The sequence below is a fragment of the Eimeria maxima genome, genomic scaffold, assembly GCF_000499605.1.
Source record: "Eimeria maxima Weybridge genomic scaffold, Emw_scaff276, whole genome shotgun sequence".
Lineage (NCBI taxonomy): Eukaryota > Apicomplexa > Conoidasida > Eucoccidiorida > Eimeriidae > Eimeria > Eimeria maxima.
In genome coordinates this window covers 8,945-24,078 of record NW_013565609.1, presented here as the reverse complement: position 1 = coordinate 24,078, position 15,134 = coordinate 8,945, and the positions used below count along the sequence as shown (strand labels likewise).

The 15,134-nt window shown below is 48.3% G+C and overlaps 2 protein-coding genes across 2 annotated transcripts; one reads left to right on the top strand and one right to left on the bottom strand.

The window, feature by feature from the left end:
• Positions 1-908: 908 nt before the first annotated feature.
• Positions 909-9,556, top strand: EMWEY_00025880 (hypothetical protein, conserved; the record flags this gene model as incomplete). Its single annotated transcript, XM_013481123.1, has 20 exons — positions 909-1,210; positions 1,359-1,652; positions 2,025-2,296; positions 2,472-2,544; positions 2,762-2,986; positions 3,170-3,207; positions 3,400-3,624; positions 3,797-3,897; positions 4,043-4,504; positions 4,617-4,732; positions 4,868-5,073; positions 5,206-5,630; positions 5,770-6,066; positions 6,233-6,730; positions 6,887-7,101; positions 7,228-7,497; positions 7,670-7,868; positions 8,364-8,677; positions 8,804-9,104; positions 9,269-9,556. The coding sequence occupies 20 exons, from the start codon at positions 909-911 to the stop codon at positions 9,554-9,556; spliced, it is 5,121 nt and encodes a 1,706-aa protein (XP_013336577.1).
• Positions 9,557-10,978: 1,422 nt separating this feature from the next.
• EMWEY_00025870 (hypothetical protein, conserved) lies at positions 10,979-14,045 on the bottom strand (the record flags this gene model as incomplete). Its single annotated transcript, XM_013481122.1, has 7 exons — positions 10,979-11,319; positions 11,723-11,772; positions 11,915-11,994; positions 12,135-12,174; positions 12,337-12,491; positions 12,653-12,732; positions 12,842-14,045. 7 exons carry the CDS (start codon positions 14,043-14,045, stop codon positions 10,979-10,981), a joined length of 1,950 nt encoding a protein of 649 aa, XP_013336576.1.
• Positions 14,046-15,134: the final 1,089 nt, after the last annotated feature.

Here is a 15,134-nt window from a genome sequence, read left to right as displayed (position 1 = left end):
TTTTCAAAAAGCTCTAGAGTATATTCATGAGAATTGCAAGGTACGCTTTTCAACGCCGTGTCCAATCATTGTAAGAAGTTGAAACCCGCCGCTATCCACCACCAAATTTCGTTTGAGTCCCTTTCAATTCACAGCAGTGTGTGACCTTCGTATATTTTCCATGGGGGAAAATACAAACTTAATCCCTTTCGAAATGCCAAAAGTGATTCCTCACTCAGGTGGGGCGCTCCGTTTGCTCAGTTTTCGACGCCGTGGAGCGAATCATTTCTTGCAGCATCAGTTTGCCGTCTCCTTACTGCTCTTTTGAGTAGAGAGGCTTCGCAAAACATACCGGCAGAACACAGTTCGGAAATGGTACGAATGCATTTCGTTGTTGCAATGGCATGGGGTATTGGAGGACACCTGGGTGATACGCAGCGAGTTGGTCTCTCACGAGCGTTGCTACCAGACCTCTGCAAAATATGCAAGCAGCTTGAGGGCCTTCTCCCTTCCACAACAATATATGAGATCATGCCGGACGCCGGCACCTTGAAGTTCAAGAATTTTGATGCATCCATCCCTAAATATGCATTTGACGGAGGGCAAACGGGTAGCAACGTTTTTGTACCGACTGCTAGAACGGTTGCTAACTCATTCATTCTGCATACATTAGTGGACGTGAGCTTCCACAGTCGCACATCCCAAATTTACAAGGGGCGTTAAACGCGATAGGACATGACAGGTTTGGCGCACTTTGCCTAAAGATTAACCGGCATTAATGGGACTACAAGTGTGCGACAAAGGGCAGTTCCTACTTAAATGCGCAGGGAGGATATGGGTGCTTACTTAATGGAAAGCCGGGAACTGGAAAAAGTGCACACCTTCAACAATGCTTGAGATACCCCGGTACCTCACAGATTTGCTGCAAAATGGCATTGGCGCATAGGACCAGCACAGACGATGTAGAAGACTTTTTGATGTCCCGTTTTGTGAAGCGTCACCGAAGATCGTTAGGACCGCCTTATGGCTCTCGAATGCTATTCCTTATTGACGATCTCGCATCTCCCGTGCCGGATACATATGGGGCGCAGAGGCCCCACCAGTTACTCAGGCAGATCGTCGAGTATGGAGGCTTTTTCGAACGTAATCGCTTCCAGTTTATTCACGTAGAAGACACAAGCACCGTTCTTGCCGGTGCAACGGACGTAGCGGGGACGAAGACAGACATGCGGTTAGTCTCCTTAAGTGCCCTTAGATTTACCCGTTACTGAACAGGAATGCGCTGCTGAACTAACCTTGGCTATGCGCGGCATCTCAAGCAGATATTTTTGAGTGGCGTATAAAAGAACGGTACGGGCTGGGGAATGCGCATATCGTAGGCTTCTCCGGCATTTTAACGTTCTGTTCCAAGACGACTTTTCCTCAGAAGATACGAAGAACATTTTCACGCAGATCCTGAGAGGAGCATGGGCAAGAAGTTTGCCGGCGCTTTATAGTTGCGCTGAAGATATGATTGAAGCGACTGTTGCTGCTTATGAGCGGATTACTGCACATTTGCTCCCGACGCCTCTCAAATGCCACTACACGTTTACCATACGAGATATTTCAAGAGCGCTGGAAGTCATGCTCATGGCAGATACTAGTAAACTTAAAACCAAAACGGATATTGCCAGGTACGCCCTAGCTGAGAACTATCCGCCATTCAGTTCCATGTAGAATACAGTAGAAAACGAGAATATCCTTATTCCTTCCTTCTTGCTGTGGACAGACTCTGGCTGCACGAAATGCAGAGGCAATTTGGAGATCGTCTGGTGTCAATAGAGGACAGAAAGTGGACGGAACGAATGTTGGTTAGACAGATTTCTTCCACTCTAAAGCTAACAAATGAACTGGCAGATTGTGTCTGCTCCCAAATACTATTCGGCGACTTTGCCCAGATGGACTATAGCAAGAGCTACTCGGAGATTCTGGCTTCCGAGGAAGAAATGAATGAAGTTCTTACTAGGCAAGGGTCTAAAAATGCATACATTTCACTTTTGCTCCAGATTCCTCTTCCGCGATGCTGGACAGTCACGTCAATCTGCTTACAAAGAGAGCAGTACGAACCAGCATGCCTCCACGTACGAAGGTTTTGGACCACCGCGTCCCATTTCACGAGAATTATGTCCCAACAGGTACCTGGAGCAATATAACGCTGACGCAAAGACACCCATTGACCTGGTATTCTTCGAACATGCAAACAAACATATTGCTCGGCTTTGTCGAATACTCCGGGTGCCAGGGGGGCATGCACTGCTACTCGGCACAAACGGATCAGGTAAGTCTACTGTGCCCGCCATGCGTGCACGACCTTACCAACTGCTGTTTTCCGCCGTTGCAAGGTGCAGAGAAAACCATGCCGAGCGAAAGAAAGGCAGCTGGGATTCCTGAACCGCTTCTTGGGAAAAGAGACATTCCCTTGTGTGCCTCGAGTCCTTATTGTGCTCTGGCAGGCCGCGAAAGTTTGTCTCGCCTTGCTGCTTCAATTATGGAGTACAGCACTATTACGATTTCAACCAGGTCGCGGTGGGGTCCCAACGACATCCGAGAAGACCTCCGGGATCTTATACTAAAAATCTGCGCAGACAGGAAAGACTTGGTCTTTCGTATTTCAGAATACAAAATTAAGCACGAAGAATGGCTCCAGGACATAACAAGTGTCATTGCTACAGGTTAAGCCCTGCAACAAAAGTTTGAGCAGCTTTCTAAACCGAGGCCTCCTATTCCTACCCTTAATTTTCAGATGTCCACCGCAGCACGATAATCATTATTTAGCTTCCGTGCAAACTTCAGGAGAAATCCTCGGGCAGTTTGACCAATCCGACCGAGAAAAACTCTCTTTTCAAGTGAGGTCCCTTGAGAAGCCGGAGCCCACCAATCCATCCGATGGTTGGGAGGCAGTGATTTCATTAGTACAACGGAAACTTCACTTCGTAATAAGCATGTCCGCTTCCGGCGAAGCTTTTAGGTAGGCAGCTTCTCAGTTACAAGCAAATTCGTAGGAAACCGGGAAGGGGAAAATAATATAAACAACGTATGACTTCAACTTGGATACAGTTAATGCAAGTAGTCTACCCAGCTCCAGCGTCCTCGAGAAGCACATCATACAGAAAAGTCAGTTTCATTGAATTATTGGATACTGCATCTGCAGAGCAAGATGCCGTCGCCTGCCTGGTTTGTTGAGTGGCTGTATGCTCAACTTCTACGATCCGTGGCCACGATCTGCCTTGCACGCAATAGGCACGAAAATTCTTGCGAAATCGCCCCTGATAAGCACTGACGAAGCCCGTGTACTATCAAGGTACGCAACTGCCACTAGGTCGCGGCTAATGCATATCAGTTCCATGGAGAAATTGCTCTAGGTGATGGTTATGCAATCAGTTACTTTATATGAGATATTTGCATTAATCTGGAAGCTTATTGAGACTGCAGAAGACTCACCTTGTGGTGCTTTAAGCGCATCAGCGGAGATGTACTCGCTGGCTGAACGAGTAACGGAAAAGTTTATCGCTGTTACTGGAGAGCCTATACACTTGACGTGCACGTCGTACGTGGAGGTTGTTCGAACGTACCTGTCACTTTTCGCACAGAAGAAGCACAGCCTAGGTGGGTACAATTAATAGTTTGTCCGCCTGCTTTCTCCTTGATTGAAAAGGTAGGCATCCTGATGAGTCGTTCTGAGGAATTCATGGGCTGGAGCTCTGTAGCGTGTGTGCAGATGATCGCCTTCGAAAATATTCCTCTGGAATATGCAAACTGGAAGAAACATCTACCGCAGTTGAGAATATGAAGGGGAAGCTGCTGGCAGACCAGCCGCTGCTCGAAAAGTCCAGGGAAGAAGCAAAGACTGTTGCCATTTCATTGGCAGAAGATAAGGAGGTATGCTTCAGATAGAGCCTCTGAGTTCTAAACACTCAATTGCCAACTAAAACGTTCGGAGTACCATTGGTGTACTTCCACAAACATGCCCAGCTGAATTGCCATTAATATCTTGACAATGCTTGTATGTCTGAAAAATATGCAGAAAGCAGCACTAATGGAACAGAGCTGCTCAATTGAGAAAGCTGCAGCCGATGCAGCACGTGTGGAAGCTCAGTCCATACGTGATGATTGCCAGCGGGATATAGATGAAGTAATGCCTCTACTGCACCAAGCAATCAGGGCCCTTGAAGCCCTAGACAAGCGGGATTTGCAGGAATTAAAGTCATTCCCTGCTCCACCTGCACTCGTTGAAACTGTCATGAATGCGGTTTGTGTCCTTCTGGGGCGTAAGGAGTCGTGGGAAGAGGCTAAGAAGGTTCTCAATGACACTTCACTGTTGACCACTTTGCGCGAGTACGACAAGGATCACATTTCGCCAAAGATGTTACAGCAGCTTAGCAAATATACAGCTCTTGAGGACTTCCTCCCCGAGAGGGTCGCGAATGTGTCCAAGGCCGCAACCTCCCTGTGTATGTGGGTGCGAGCCATCGAAAGCTATGCACAAGTAAGGAATATCAAGTGCGATGAGCGGCTGGTCTCTAGATGCTATCAAACAATTACCAATGGAACTTCTGCGTCTTTTAAAGCTTCCTCCCCAATATGACGTCTCGATTCAGGTGCTCAAGGTCATGGAGCCTAAGCAAAAGAGACTAATGGAGGCCGAAGGGGTTCTACTGAAGGCGGAGGACAATCTGGCCGAAAAGCAGAGATGTCTGGATGATGTCCAAGCACGGTTAGTTGCCGTCTGAATAGGCTGAAATGAAAATGCAACTTAGGATCTTACTACAGGTTTCAAATCAATGAGCTGGCGTACCTGGACGCACGGGGTACCATTCGTGGTTAAAACATGGTGCGATTACCTTTTCAGGGTTCAGTCGCTGACAGACCAGTATAATGCTTGCCAAGAGAGAGTCAAAGACTTGGAAAACCAAATGCAGATCACAGAACAGCGTCTTTGTAGGGCTGGAAAAGTCTTATCGGGAGTATCTGTGGAAGGAGCTAGATGGACAGTCGATGCAAAAGCCATACAAGACGACATGTCCAACCTTTTGAGTGACGTGCTAGTGGCAGCAGGTACTGCATATTCTTGAGCAGCCTACACCTTGCTTGATATCACAGGGTATCGTGTGCTTCAATTGGCCATGTGCTTGGACAGATGCCAGGCTAACTAAGTCGATGTAAGCGTAGTTGGCTGACAATGTTCAGGTATGCTTGTTTATGCTGGGCCATTTACCCACGAGTATCGAGAAGAGCTCGGTCGGCTGTGGCTGGGCGCTTGCGTCGAAGAGGGATTGAACGTCCGAGGGGATTTTTCCTTGGCTCGAACTTTGTCAACGCCTTCGGAGATTAGGCAGTGGTCTCTCGAAGGTTTGCCATCAGACGTAGCTTCAGTTGAAAATGCTATTTTGGTCTGCAACTGTCCTAAACCTCCCCTAATTATTGACCCAGAAGACCAGGGTACTCGGTGGTTCAGAAAACGCAATTTCAAAAGGGAATTCTTGGAAGTTGCATCCAGCGACACAGATGTGTTGCAATCTCTCTCTGAAGCAGTTACAGCTGGGATGATTGTTCTTGTCACTCTTTCTGAGCCGGCGCTAGACCCTGCACTAGGAGCCTTGACAAATACGGTGGTATGCCGGTAAACGTTGATAGTCGGTTAAGGTGCCTTCTTTCTTAACTGGTAGCGGTAAACACATTTTAGATGACGCGTTGAGTAGCCCCAATACATCGTGCTGCATTGGTACACACTCCATCTTTTCTGCTCTACAGAAGATCAAGCCAGAAGGACGGACAGTTGTTCACCTCGGCGACCACACGGCCCTCTGGAGCCCACATTTCAGAATGGTCTTAGCGACAAAACTGTACCCTTCGGAACTAGCCCCCGAGCTACACAATCAATTAAGCATCATCAATTTCCGGGTTACACCGGCAAGCCTGGAGGAGCAACTCCTAAACCAAATCATTTTGCACGAAGCGCCATATCTGGAAGAGCAACGTGGAGTGCTGGTAGTGAACATTGCAAAGGACCTGGAACTTAAGGCTGCAATCCAGGAAAGAATTCTCTCGGTACTGCAAACCTCAGCAGCCTTGTTATGCAACGCGTGCAGCGGGCACCCACACAAGACAGTTCCAGTGTAAACTGACACCTGGATTACTAGTCCCATTACATGGGCAGCATGAAAGCTCTCAACATCGTTCGGTGTGTATATCTTCTAATGCTTTGTGCGCATAGCTCTTGGCAAACGCTGAAGGTGATATACTGGCTGACGACACCTTCTTGGATATTTTGAATGACTCACGCTTGACATATGAGGCGATTGAAAGACGCATGGAAGAAGCTTCTGCCACCTCTGATAAGCTAGAGGAAACCCGGAAGCTCTACAAGTCCCTTTCCCACCGCGGTTCTATGCTTTACCTTGCTTTGCGAAATATGTCCCACCTCCATCCCTTCTACATATGGTCCCTTGAGACATTCAAAGCAAGGCTTCAATGGACCTTGCTGAGCTGCCAAGATACTGGCGGAAGCCGCGGGGAAACATTGAAAGACTCTCTCACTTGGGAGGTATACTGCAACACATGCAGGGGACTCCTAGAGCCACATAGGCTGGTCCTCGCATTTATGATCGCCAAGTCTCTTGATTCTGAGGCGGGCAACGTTCCGCACAAAATGATTGAGTTCCTTTTGAGAGGTGCAACCCAAGAAAATCCAGATCCGGTTAATATTTCTCAGGTGAGATCAACCCTACGTGAATTTCTAACAGCATGCGTATATTCTAGCAGTCTAATGCACAACGTTCTGGTAGTAGGCAGATAAAATGAGTTTCCGTAGCAACCAGAATTCTGCTAAAGCCATGCTGGACAGTCTGTTGGCTTGTGGGACTCTCAGCCGTCTTGGACAAGCCCAGAGAATTGGAGCAATATTTTGTTTTTAGATGCGAGTGTTGGGGGTTGCTTCCGTGGATTTGCCGAAGCAGTGGCCAATGAGGACGGTGAATGGAGAACCATGATCGAAAGCGAGATGGAGTTTCCGCTGAAACTGCCCCAAATTGGCGGGGAAGATCTAGGAGATTTTGCTACTCTAGTTGCTGTAAAGGCCATAAGGTTTGTTGCTCGCAATATTTGTAGGCACAGGGAGCATACGTTTGAGCCGTTTTAGGCTTTTCTGCAGTCGGCACGTGCGCATAAATGGCCGCCTGTGAACTGCTGGCTCCTGTTGGGTCCACTCAGAGGAAGCGAGCTGCATTCTCGCTGCCGAGCATACGTGCAAAGCATATTGGGAACACGCTACACATGCCCACCCCAACTAGAAATATCAAAAGCATTGGACGAGTCTACGCCATTGACTCCCCTAATCTTCATCCTATCTCCTGGAAGTGACCCAATCGGATCAATAAAGGTTCTAGCCGCTCGTGCGTCTTTGCCTGAGGACCACCTGCATTTTCTCTCCCTCGGCCAGGGCCAGATTAAGGCGGCGGAAAAAGTATTGCATGAAGCCAGGTAGGTTACTTTTGACAATGCACAGGAGCTAAATGTGTTTGGTTGCATCGAAAAAATCGTATTCCAGTGTTTGGCACACTTAGGTCCACCTAGTGAGAACACTCAGCTCGAACATGCCTGTAGAATACATTCTGGTGGCATTGGTGTTTGCAACGTGCGTTCTGGTTCTTAGGGAGAAGGGCTATTGGGTTTGCCTGCAAAACTGCCATCTGGCTGAGACATTCATGCCTTTTCTCCAACAGTTGTATGAGCGCTTCCAGCAGGAGACAGTGCACCCACGCTTCCGCCTATTCTTGACGTCACAGCCTACCAATATTCTTCCAACCAGCTTGCTCAAGCAAAGCATCAAAATTATCACTGAGCCTCCGACTGTATGCTCACTTGCATCTAGCTCTGGCTTTCGACGTTACAGCCTCTATGCTTGTTTACACTCAGATTTAAGAACTGCTATCTTACAGCTACCTACCTGTCTTTATGCTGTGCCCAGCGGTGAACTGGTACAGCTGCTCTCTGCCTAATCGATGCAGGGCCTTCGCGATAATATTCTACAAACTTTCAGTGACCTAGAGAACCGCGGAGCAGAGGACATTGCAGGTTGTCCCAGCTATAAGCGCTGGCTCTTCTCGCTAGCACTCTTTCATTCTATTATTTCGGAGCGTCGGAAATTTGGACCGCTCGGGTGGAACAAGGCATACGAATGGACAGTTTTTGACTTTCGAGTGCGACAGAGCAAAAGCATCCATCATATATTTAGTTCACCTTCTAGCAAGTGTATTTTGTTGCAAATAGTCAGGACAGACACTCCCCTCCTGAATTCGCCCAAACCATACTTGTTGCGGGCCAATTCTGATAATATGTTGCGCCAGGTTTCCCAACAAAGCCTATTCGAGGCTGCATCTGCTGATGAAGAAATGATGTCGTGGGACAGAATTGTTTTTTTGACAGCTGATATCCACTACGGAGGCCGTGTGACGGATCAAATGGACCAAAGGCTGCTCACTTCACTATTAAAACGCTGTTTTGCTGCTACCGAGCTTGAATCGCAGGTAGCAGACCCAGTGTTGAGAGGATATGTCCTTCCGTCGGACTACTGCTACGAAGATATAATGGAGTTCGCCATGTGTTTGCCGGTTGATACGGCTCCAGAGATTCTGGGCCTTGACTCTGGAGCTGCAGTGGTGTACGTCAGCAATGATGTTAAACAATGTGGCTGAAAGTTGGAGGTATTCACATTGTTTCAATTTCTAGCCATTTTCATTCTATTTGTGCCAGTCAGACTGCAGTGGCATTTGCTTATATGCCTCAGGTACAAGGAGATGCAAAGTAGCCGGCTCCTAGACTCCCTTGTAAGCGCCCACAGGGAAATGCAAACGCACGCAGGAGGGAATAGGGATGAAAGCCTTCTTAGCATGGTTACAGATGTGCTAACCAAAGTGCCTGAGGATATCTCTAAGGAAAATGCCAGCAAGGAGGTGTTTCAACTCCACCAAAACTCACAAACAGGGCTCTGTGAGCTGACTCCGCTAAGTAACTTCCTCAAAGGAGAGCTTTGCAGTTACAATGCGCTCCTCGCATTTATCCGAATGTCTCTGACCCACCTCCTCGAGGTGCGTTTGTCTACAGAGGCCAACTAGGGAAAAATGAGGTTACGGCTGAGACGGTTACTCACCATCGTTTTGTGTAGCGCAGATATAAGATGTGCAGGAAGAGGGCTTTGCTCTAGCAGATCACCTGTACACATGGGATGCGCGTATTTTTTATATTATTGTAGGCACTGCGGGGCTGGTGTATAATGACTGAGGATTTGGATAGCCTAAGCAAGGACTTATACTTCCAGAAGGTGCCTACAGCATGGATTAGTGCATCATATCCTTCAAAGCTGAGCCTTGGTGCATGGCTTCATGATCTTAGGACGCGCGTCAGTAGCACGAAGCAGTGGGCACAAAATGGCCCACCTAGTGTCTTCAATATAGCAACATTCTACAATCCGCAAAGCTTTTTCAGGGCGGCGCTGCGTGTCGTCGCCCGGGCTTTGAAGGTACAACATAGAGAAACATGAAAGCGCAGAACTCCATAGAGCCAACCTGTCGTAATTTTACTAATTTTACTGAAACTCCGAAACTTAAGGCGTACGCTAGCTAACCAGGTAGCAACCAACTTAAGCCTCACCTTCATTTAGTTATGCACCTTCATGAGAATAATGAGCTGAATAAATACATGTCAGAAACCCCAACCACTTTGTAGAGACAAGAACGCTCAGCATATTTGGGTCGTCTCAGGAGCCCCCGTCTAGTCTGTCATTGTCTGCGGATTTCACCGACCACGAGAAAAAGGCATGCCCACAAGCTCCCGAAAATGCAGAAATCTTTATTACAGGCGTTTACCTCCAGGTGGGCAACTTCGTTAAGGGTGCTTGCTTATTATGCCAACGGGGGGCATCATAACAAACTATTGACAAGATTTATCAACATCCGTTCTCTTCCCGTTTATACTTGTCTGCTACTCACAGTGAAATTTGCGCATGCAGGGGGCTGCATGGTCGGGCGAAGAAAGAATCCTTCGTGACGCGAATCCACATGAAATGTGCCAGCAGATGCCGCCCATTCACTTAGTCCCCAAATTACCTCACGAAGAACAAGAAAAGAGATACAAGTTAGCGTAATCCTTATGCAGATTCCAGCCCTTGCCCCTCACTGATAGGGATACTGAGCTCCAATGGTTTTCCATGTTTCGTAAATGAGACCGCAGTCCCCATCTTGCGGTGCGGAAAGCAGGTGCCCGGTGTACAGAACAGCTGACAGGGCAGCATGTGCGGATGTTGTTGCCTTCTTGGATCTACCAACAGGTTTGGCATGAAATCCCCTGCCCATTGCCTATTTAGATTCGTTTACCATTCTTTGTAGTCACATGCAGTCCCAGCTGCTTCGATGTGCCATTTACAGATGACGACCCCGACAAGTGGGTTCAACGAAGTGTTGCGCTGCTATGTGAAACGGGACAATGTTACGCCTCCCGGAATCTCGGAAAACTGTAGGGAATGTTACACAAATGCAAACAGAAGCGTTGGCAATTGAAGCTGCGGCATCTCCGCGTGACGTCGCACAGCAGATCACCAATTCAACCCTCAGAAAAAGTTGTTCTGGTGGTCGAACTACTAATAAAGAGCAGTCCGCACGAGCCGCTGCCAACTCAGCGACCAACCATGTTTATGGGGATCAGGCCAGGCCATGTACTTTCGAAAAGATCTCGAAAAGATTTATTTGCAGCTGGAACAAAAATCCGGTCCCAAATGTTGGGCTGTATGAAGGGTGTCCTTAAAGCTGCAGTGCTTTCTGTGACACCGATGTTTTTAACTAAAGTCCTCGGGGGGGTGCACCCCTGTTCCCAGCTAGCGGCTCAGAAACGCAGGACACAAAGTGAAGAAATGCAGTATGGTCCATGACCTGCGAACTGATGCTAACCTCGTGCGAGCTCCGATGTATTAATGCTGACTCCTCGACTCTGCGCGTATTTGTATGCCGCATATTGGCTTGTCCAAACCATCACAGATCCACTCCTGACTAAAACGCACGTGAACCTTCGGTTCAAGTCCACAAGCCCTCGCCACTGCTGCTTCAACTTGTAAAAGCTGCTGCTGTGTTGAGTTGCGGTTTACGGGCAAGTAAACAATGCGGCGCATTACATCAGCAGCTGTTTTTGGATATCCCATATATCGTGCACTGCTTGGCGATGCAGTGCAACAAACAAGAGTAGTAGCGTCGCTAGCTGCGAACAGTCCGTTTTCCCGAAGGACAGCCTGAAACTCTGAAGTAGTCAATCCATCTGGCGTAAGAATTGGAAATAGCCTGCGGGCAAAACACGCACTCCTGTTCAATATGGAGGCAACAACCCTAACTGCCAATGGTCAGCAAGCAAGAATGCTGCATGGCACTCCTAAATTATGAAGATGGCTATTTCGCAAGTTGCATTGACAAAAACGATATGATTTCAATTGCATGATCTTGTATATGCGCTCAAGTAGCAGGAGGTGGGAAGACGTCGGGGGGTGCCGGTGCAACGCCATCCTAAGGTGCTTTGCTGACACAAACTGCCCGTGAACAGTGACACCAAGGCAACCACAGAAAAAGCGTTTCTGCGCCACCACACCAGAAGGTCTTGAAAGCAGCATCACTTCCTGGTATGTTAAAACCTAAGTACTGGAGCCTCCGAGCAAATTTCGTCGTACGTAACTGCTGCTCCATGAACTCTTCCAAATTCCACGAATCAAGTCTCGTCCTGAGGTTTCCCAACCACACATGTAATGATGTTATGTTTTCATCCAATCTACGAAATAACCAAACCAAAGTTCTCTTAGGGTCGTGCACTATCTAGTGTTCTTTCCACCCACTGACTAGTATACCAATTATTTAATTCGTACATGAGCACTGCAAGAAGTGAAGAGCTTGGCTGGAACCGGAGAAGCTTAAAGAGCTCTCCCGTGGATGGAAAGCCCCGCACCTGCAAAATACATTGCACTAAAAATATAACAAAAGTGCAGATTGGCCACAGTACTTAGAACACAGTAGTAAAACACCTTCCTTTCTGATGGAATGCTGATACAATATAGCCAGCATTCCTGGTGTAGAGGGAGGGCTTACAAACGACTGCAGGAATGTTCCAGGATTCCAGCCTAGAAAGCTTTCAAACCACCACAAACACACAGACGAACACGTTTCCGGCAGCTCGCAGTAAAACTAGTGCCAGCTGCATGTCTGTTCTTTGCAGAGTAATGGAAGAGTATATATGTTAAACAACAAGCCTTAACCCCCAAAATGCTGATACGCGTGCTGCTATTCTTACTGGCAAAATCTCAAGAGCCCCTTCATAACAGTTTCGCTTTGCAAGCCGCATGCTCCTAAAGTCACGAAAAGCTTTTTGAAGTATGTCCGACGGCTGCTATATGGGTACAACGCTTGCAAGGAGCGCATGCGAGCAGTAACAAACCGGCTGTGCACCTGCGAAACAGGCAAAAACGGAAATGCCGCAGGAGGTACGTGACCTCCGGTACCGGTCAACCGCAACAGATGAGTTGGTCCACCCAATGGTTCAACATCGTGGTACTTCATTCAGTACCCCCCTGCAGTCTTCATTGTGCATGAAATACCCATAGACTCACAGTTGCAATGCCTCCACCAGCGGCAGTACATGTCTTGATCAACCCAAAAGAGAAAAGGCTGACATCCGCCGAAGGATGGCCTGAAAGTGGAAAGGAGACATCAGGCAACATAATGCAGCCACATTTCAAGAGGGGAAATCCAACCACTGCGCGAACGGTGATACGAACTACAATTCACTTGCCACTGACCTCTGTACAGCTCTCCCACGAATGATTCCGCGCAATCCTCTATAAGCAAAAGTTTGTGTTTTGCGCTGAAGTCCACCAGAGGTTGTAAGTCGCAGAGGCCCCCGTACAGATGAGAGCAGAGGATTGCTTTAACCCTAGATCCCCAACATTGCACTGCCTGCTGCAAACTTTGTTTGGTTGGCATCAACGTGTGGGGATCGAGATCCAGCGGTTGTACGATCAGGTGGTGCTCCTCTAACACCCTGAACATCATCGGCACGTTAACAGCTGTAACGAGTACGACAGAACGATTTGGCAACAGTGATGGTTGCAGCGAGCGAATGGCCTGAATGTACAGGTCAAGTAAGCTGCGCACGCACAGACCCACAACGCACCCCTTGGTGCTGTGGGGGGTGGCCTTCTGTGGAGACGGCCAGATATCTTGGCCTCCATAAGTGAAATAACGTTGTTTAAGGTGTGGCATTTTCATGATTTTGGCATCCGCAAAAGCAGCCAAGAGCTCCACTGGAGGTGCTATGAATGTTCCATCATCTCTGCGCAGAGGCCGCCACATTGCGGGCGGAGAGTCGGCACGAAAGGGTTCTCCATCTGAAGAGACGCAGTTATTCAGACTAGCTGAGGAGCCGCATAACCCACTGGTGTCTTCAGTATCCATACAGCGATGTGCTACATCCTCGAAATTGTGGTCGACGGTCTGCGCTTCAGTGCTGGAGCTCGCCGTTGTGGGTGTGGCAAGTCCACAACGGTGATGCTGTTGTTGTAAGCTGCCAATCAGCAGACGGATATTATCGAAGTTCGCTTCATTCAACTGCCTACATGGGCGGATCCATAGCTCTTCAATTCTCTGATGAAGCCTTTTTGTAATGCTGAGTCGCCCGCTACTGCGGAAAGATAAAGTGGCTGTTACCTCCTCAACTGCTGCTGATGCAGCTGTTCGTAGCATCTGGATGGCCGACGGAAAGTTAATGTCGACGTAAACAGCAAGAGCTGCCAAGGGGTTCCTCGGTGTCGGTGGAGTAACTGGTTCGAACTGACCTTCTTCCGCACGCAACGCCATGGATGCAGTCGGGGAATCCAGGAGCCTGTCCAACGATGTCAGACTACCCTTGCTCCTCCCTGAGTCAGCTATCAACCCTTCAGTGGGCTTTCTGGATGAAGTGGAGCCTTCATCTGTACTGGCTTGCGAGGAGTCCATTCCTTCCATCCGACCTAGGTTGCTGGGCCTCGCAGCTGAAAAGGGCAACCGCCACAACGCGGAAAATTTACCATCCAAGTATAATAAGGAATATATAATTATTTTCGCATAACTGACTTTGAGATCAGGTCGTCGGCAGGGAAATTCAGAGCAGCCTAGCGCCGAAACGGGCAAACGGTCAACCACTGGTCTACTTATCACCTACAGTTACTTGTGCTCTGAGGATTATTGCCCCACATAATAAGTGTAAAAATGAAGGAATTAATGCTGAAGTCGGGTGTAAGGTTGGCCTTGGGGGATTACCAGCGGATCTAATGCTGCTAGCATCGAGTTCTGGTGTACTTTTCTGAGGCTAGGCTGTGGCTACCAAGTTCATGATGTCTGTAGGGCCACCAACTCATAGCAACCAGAAGATAGAATTAATTGCGCGTTTCCAAACGATTTAATCGGCGATTTCTAGAGGAGCCTAAAGTCCGAATGTGTCTCAGCATTCCTTCACTGCTCTACTGAGCGCTCATCTGTGAGGAGCCAACGCGCACCGGTGAAGCCGTCAAGCTCAACAGAAGACATTGCACGTTCTAATCTAGTGTTCTCTCTGTGGTGAGAAAACATTGTGACAAACCATCCTGAAATGAAATCTTGCCAGTCTGCACGTCATAGCTCTTCCGCTCAGGTGAGATTCGCCATGGAACAAGGCAGCTAGAAGCAGAAAGCCCATGACGCTTCTCCTTCCTTACCCTTGCTTTTTTTCGATGGGATGTCTGCAAAGCCGTAACATATCAAATGGAAGCCGGCCGTTGTTTGACAATTCGGCCCTTTCAACACATGACCCACCATGCCCCCCAAAACCGTAGACTGATTCGGTGAACCTGTTCATCACCTTCTGAATGATGCAGTTTCAAGCGCGAGGTAGAGCTCTCACTAAGCAGCTGCTTCTGAGAAGTTTGTAACTGGCCCTTTCAGTCCCTCTTGACTAGCCCTCGACTACAAGGTCCCAACGCTGCCGTTCAATTGCTGCAATGTACCGAGGATATAGTGGAACTGCCGGGCGCTACCGTGAGCATCAACAAACTCAACACTCTGCTTGAATTTTGAGGG